Genomic DNA, 5,103 nt, shown 5'->3' with positions numbered 1-5,103 from the left:
AAAAAAAAAAAAAAAAATTCCCCATTTACCAGTAAAAAGCGGGAGGCCTTGGAGAGCGGCTCAGCCAGGCTCCCCTGAGCTCTCTGGCTGACGCCATGGCACTCTACTCCAGGCAACAGAGTGAGACTCTGTCTCAAAAAAAAAAAAAAAAAATTCCCCATTTACCAGTAAAAAGCGGGAGGCCTCGGAGAGGAGCTCAGCCAGGCTCCTCCAAGCTCTCTGGTGGACCCAGGGGTCCCTGTCCCCTTTGCCGGGCTCTGGGTCCCCCCGGAGGCCTGGACGGGAGCAGGCAGGAAGGGCAGGCCAAGCAGGTAGAGGATGGAGGAACGACCCCCGGGGAGAGCCGCGGGCAGCGGGCACTGACCTCCGTCGTCGAAGAGCCAGTAGATGTCAACGGTCTTCTTGCCCTGCTCGGCCTGGAAGACGGTGCTGGCCTGCTCCTCCCGCACCAGGGCCTCGGGGGCTGCTGCAGGAGGGGAGGGCAGGTCACGGCAGAGCCAGCTGCCTTGTGAGGTGGGCGCACCGTCTGTCCCCCGGGCCAGAAGCACCCTGCTGCGGGCTTGCACCTAGGCAGGCCTGGCCAGGGCACCGCTAATGCCTTTCCTGACGCTTGGGCTCTCGGGCAGAGGGACCAGGAGCTGGGCCCAGCCATGCAGTGCTGGGACGTGCACCTGCCTTGCTCCCAGCTCCTCTCTCCCGGGATTCTGGCGGGCACCGGGTGTGGGGGGAGTCCCAGAGCCCTTGGAGGCAGCCCGTCGGGAGGGGGCACACTCTCCACTCTCTTCGTCACTTCCCTGCCCCCTCCCAGATGCCCACAAGATGCCACCCAGCCTGTACTGCAGGTCCCCTGCCCCCCAGGGCACCGGTGGGAGAGGAGGAAGCAGAACCCCACTGCAGCGCTCCCGGCCCGGAACCCTGGAGCATGGTCCAGAGGGGCCTTGGAGGGGGCGGAACATGGGCCCCAGAGCCCTCCACGTGGGTCCCCATGATGCCCTGGCGCTGAATTCCCCACCAGGCCCAGCAGTCTTTGACACAGGCCGAGCCTCTGTAGTTACCTAGCCCCAGTTACTCGGGTGCCACTGTTACACGGGAAAACTGGCTGCCCTTGGCCACGTTCCTAGGTGGCCAGCCACTAGCTGCCCCACGGAAAGACAGTGCCCTGGGCCTCTGAGTGGGGGACCGACACGCACCGGAGACAGACGGCCTGGCTCCATTGGTGCTGGCTTCCTTGCCGTCCTCTGCTGGGTCAAAGACAGGGTTAACTGCAAAAGAGGAGGGCAGCTTTGTGCACAGGCTCTCCTTGCCTGGGGGCTCCCCTACACTAGGAAGAAGGTCCCGGCTGCTGCCTGGCCTCCACTGCCCCACCGCCCCGGGGCAGCCTCCCTCTGACCTGCCGCCTGCATGTCCAGCCCCGCCAGGCTGCCTCCTGCGCCCAAAGCAGGCCGAGCTCCTTCCCCACTAGGGCCCTGGCGGTGGGTGCCCTAGCCCTGGCACCCTCAGCAAAAGGCCCCCTCCTTGGAGAGGCCTTTCCTGGCCACCACTCCCTGCGTCCATACTCTCAGAACATGACCACGATCTGAGATGACTCATGGGTCCACCTAAGTGTCTGCCTTTCCCACTGAAATGTCAGCTTCTCGCGGAACAGAGACTTTGCTTTGGTCCCCGCTGTTCCTGCAGTGCTCAGAGAGCGTCAGTCATGCGCGCGGTAAATATTTACTACTCCGTGACCAGCGGCTGCGTAAATATTTACTGTCCTGCCGCGCTGTGCCAGGCGCGCCCCCAGCACAGAGCAGACCTGGCCCTGCCTGCAAGACACGTAGATGCCAGCCCCCCAGGCGCCCCATCTTTTGTCATATGTGCTATTTCTTTCACACCCCTAAATAGTCCCAATTCAGAGTCTGCGTCGCCACACACGACTTTGAGCTGTAAAACGCAGCCCTGCGCGGCGCCCCAGAGACAGTCGTCCAGACCAAACGTCCCGTTTCCGCGGCCTTTATGTGTTTTCACGCTCGGCGGCTTTACGTGAGCTTTCTCTTCTCCCCTCTCCCTGTTTCCTCTCTGTTAGATCCTTTTTATCCCCCGATTGTGATTCTGGGGGCTCTGAGTTCTAGTCCTGGCTCTGCGCCCAGCTGTGAGCTTGAGCTTGAACTGTGATAGTCACTTCCCCTTTCTGGGTCCCGGTTTCTCCATTCGGAAACCGGATAGGCTCTACAGGGCCATCTAGGGCTGACTTTCTATGAGTCTGTGACCTTTTATTCCTTACTAGTTTTTCCCTCGCTTCCTGCCACGCTTTAAAAAAATTGGGTTCTAGAACCTTCTGGGGTCCTGTTCTGGTTTTTAACAGGTGCTGAGCAGGCAGGGCGTGGACTCACTGTGTGCCTGCATCACCTCCGAGACGTTGAGCCCCTCGCGCATCCTCACGACACACACGCCGTAGTTGAAGTCAAAGGCGTCACTGCAAAGAGAGGAGGTGGGTCCGGCTTCTCCCCAGCTCCCTCCGGGAGGTGACCCAGCTCCCAGGAGACCCGCTGTCTAGAGTCAGCCCTGCCCCCTACCATATCGTGTCTCCTCTCTAGGCCTCAGTTTCCCCATCTGTATAACGTGCAGGCAAAACTGAAGACCCCCCAGGACTCCTCCAGCTCTACGGTCTGTGGCGCCGTGAAGCCTGCGGACCCAGCACTCGGGGGAAACCAAGTCAGGCCCTGTTCTCCCGATACGTTTGGCTAATCCTCACGACTCTGCCCGCAGAGGTGGGGACAGTAATTATTGTCTCCATTTTAAAGATGCAAAAACTGAGTTTTGGGGAGTACCTTGCCTGTGACCACACAACCAAGGAAGTGACCGGCTGGGATTAGAGTGACGTAGCTGAGACCGTAAACCAAAGGACAGACGTGCACACGGCCATGGCCTCTCTCAAGCAGCAGGTCCTCTCTATGGCATGTCTAGAAGATTCCTGCCCCAAAAGTGTATTTCCTCCCTGACTGGCACAGAGCCCAAGAGCCCACCGTAAGGGTTTGAGCCGATGGCCCTCCCCGGACTCCTGTAACTGCACATCGCTGGGACGGGGACCTTTCAGGCCTGCGCGTTGCGAAGTCTCGGAGCGTTGGAGCGGAGGGAGCCTAGAGACCAGGTATTGCGACACCTCCTGCTGTCCTGCGTTAGCAGCAGCGGAGACGGGTGCTCTGAGCACTGCAGCTGGGTAACAGCAGCCCCGGCAGCAGGCCCCGGGCCCCAGCCCTCGGCCTCGAGGTCTTCAGTGACACGGCGCACTGCCTCGCGGTGCAACGTCAGGGCGGGAAAGCTGCCCAGGCAGGCCTCCTCCGGACCCTGCACGGCCAGAGCTGAGGGAGACGGGGCTTGGACCCAGCCCTGAAATCCCCAGGGAGTTCAGTCCTCAGTGGCACCACCTCGGTGGCTCTTGAGCTGACTACCGTGGGCCCTCCGAAGCCCACGGGGGTGGGGGCACAAGGTTTTCACCTGAAACCCACATTTTCAGCTACTCTGAAAAATTAAAATATCTGGCAATAGGGGGCCTGCATTTCCGCACAGGCGCGGTTGGCTAGAGCCAAGCAGCAGCTGCTCTTCGCGGGTGGCCACAGTCCCCACCGCTCCTTATCGTCTCGCACCAGACCCCCTTCACTCTCCGTGTTACCTGCCCCATCCCTGCCGACTTTGGAGTCCGTGACCCACAGGTCAGGGCGGGGCAGCCTCAGCCTGTTTCTCCCCCAGCTTTGAACAGGTGGACTCAGCTTCCTTTAGCACCTACTGCATCCCTTCCCCCGCCCGAGGCCCAGGAAAGCCCAGCGGCCCAATCAACAGATCCCAGCCCTCGGCCAGTGCCGCGCTCACTGGAGGATGCCAATGTAGTCCTCCACTGTGGCTGGGTGAGCCGACTGCCAGTTCTTCTTGAACCCGACCACCAGGATGTTGGGCTTCATTCTCCCGAGTCCTGCGGCCTGCCGGGGGGCGGGAGGGGGGGCGAGGTGAGGGGACAGGCAGAGGGGCAGTGCCACCATTAGCTTCACACCCCATGAGGGCTCTGTTCTGTGACTGGGGGGGCTTGTCTTAGCCCCAGCCACCCTCCCCCCATGCTGCGGGGCTCAGGAGATACAGCCCCTGGTCAGGGTTCTGTCTGCCTGGACACACCCACGAGGAAGGTGAAGCCACAGTTATCTCCCGTGGCTTCTGCAAGCCTGGGCCAAGGCCCAGACCGTCCTGTTGGTTCTGGGTTCTCCCAGCTCCTGCTAAGAGACTTGAATTTGGATGTCAAGCTTAGAGTATTCCTGAGTCATCTAATACATGGATCTTTTATACTTCTTTTTTTATGTTAAAATTCAAAAAAAAAATTGGAGGGTAAAATTCACATAACGAAATTCATCATTTTGAAGTGTACAGTTCAGTGGCGTTCAGTACATTCACGTTTAGTATGTTCCCGACACCGTCGCCTCTGTCTACTTCCAAATATCTTCATCACCCCAAAAGAGACCCTATATATACTCTTTTCAATTTTGAGAAATATTTAAAACTATCGAAAAGGATTCCCATATGTTGACTCAGAATGAACAATTGTTACTATTTTATCCGTGCATCTCATCTAACACATGGGAAAACTGAGTAGTCAAATGAATCGTCTGGTGGAACATTCTAGATCTCGATCCTAGTGGCAGCCACACACTACTGGGTGGTGTCTGTGTATGTAAACATTTGTCGAACTGTACCTTTAATGTGTTTTACTTTAGCGTATGCGAATTGCATCTTTAAAAAGTAAAAACAGGAACAGGAACCAGCCGAGGTCACACGGCTCTCCGAGAAAGTGCCCTGAACGGGCACATCTGGGTCACAGGAAAGATGGGATTCCTGTCGCAACAGAAGGGGCTTCAACTCGACCCCCTGGACTTTCTGCCTTCCAAGTTGTCACACCAAGTCGTGAGTCCTGTCGGGAGGGCCCCAAACCCACAGCACCTGCATGAGAATCTGGACACCGCTGCGGAGGTCCTCGGCGATGACGTCCGAGTAGAAGGCCTTGATCTTCCTCTTGTTCAGCCACTTGGTGTGCCCGCTGGCGATGAGCCGGAGCTCAGGCATCCTCTGCTTGCGGGGTCC

The 5,103-nt window shown here is 58.5% G+C and overlaps 1 protein-coding gene across 3 annotated transcripts in view; it reads right to left on the bottom strand.

The window, feature by feature from the left end:
- SLC12A3 (solute carrier family 12 (sodium/chloride transporter), member 3) overlaps positions 1-5,103 on the bottom strand; it is a 37,421-nt gene that overhangs the window by 14,242 nt on the left and 18,076 nt on the right. For 2 of the 3 annotated variants that reach the window (XM_012657451.1, XM_012657452.1), the window contains exons 18-21: positions 3,850-3,956; positions 2,373-2,455; positions 1,185-1,262; positions 365-466 (exon numbers count right to left, since the gene is read on the bottom strand). In XM_012657451.1, the coding sequence (XP_012512905.1) occupies positions 365-466; positions 1,185-1,262; positions 2,373-2,455; positions 3,850-3,956 (370 nt within the window). The remainder of the gene's footprint in view (positions 1-364; positions 467-1,184; positions 1,263-2,372; positions 2,456-3,849; positions 3,957-5,103) is intronic. The other variant, XM_012657453.1, reaches the window with a different exon arrangement.

The sequence above is a fragment of the Propithecus coquereli genome, unplaced genomic scaffold (genome assembly GCF_000956105.1).
Source record: "Propithecus coquereli isolate 6110/MARCELLA unplaced genomic scaffold, Pcoq_1.0 Scaffold540, whole genome shotgun sequence".
NCBI classification, from domain to species: Eukaryota; Metazoa; Chordata; class Mammalia; order Primates; family Indriidae; genus Propithecus; species Propithecus coquereli.
The sequence above is the reverse complement of the archived record's forward strand: the minus strand, read 5'-3'. Positions and strand labels throughout refer to the sequence as shown.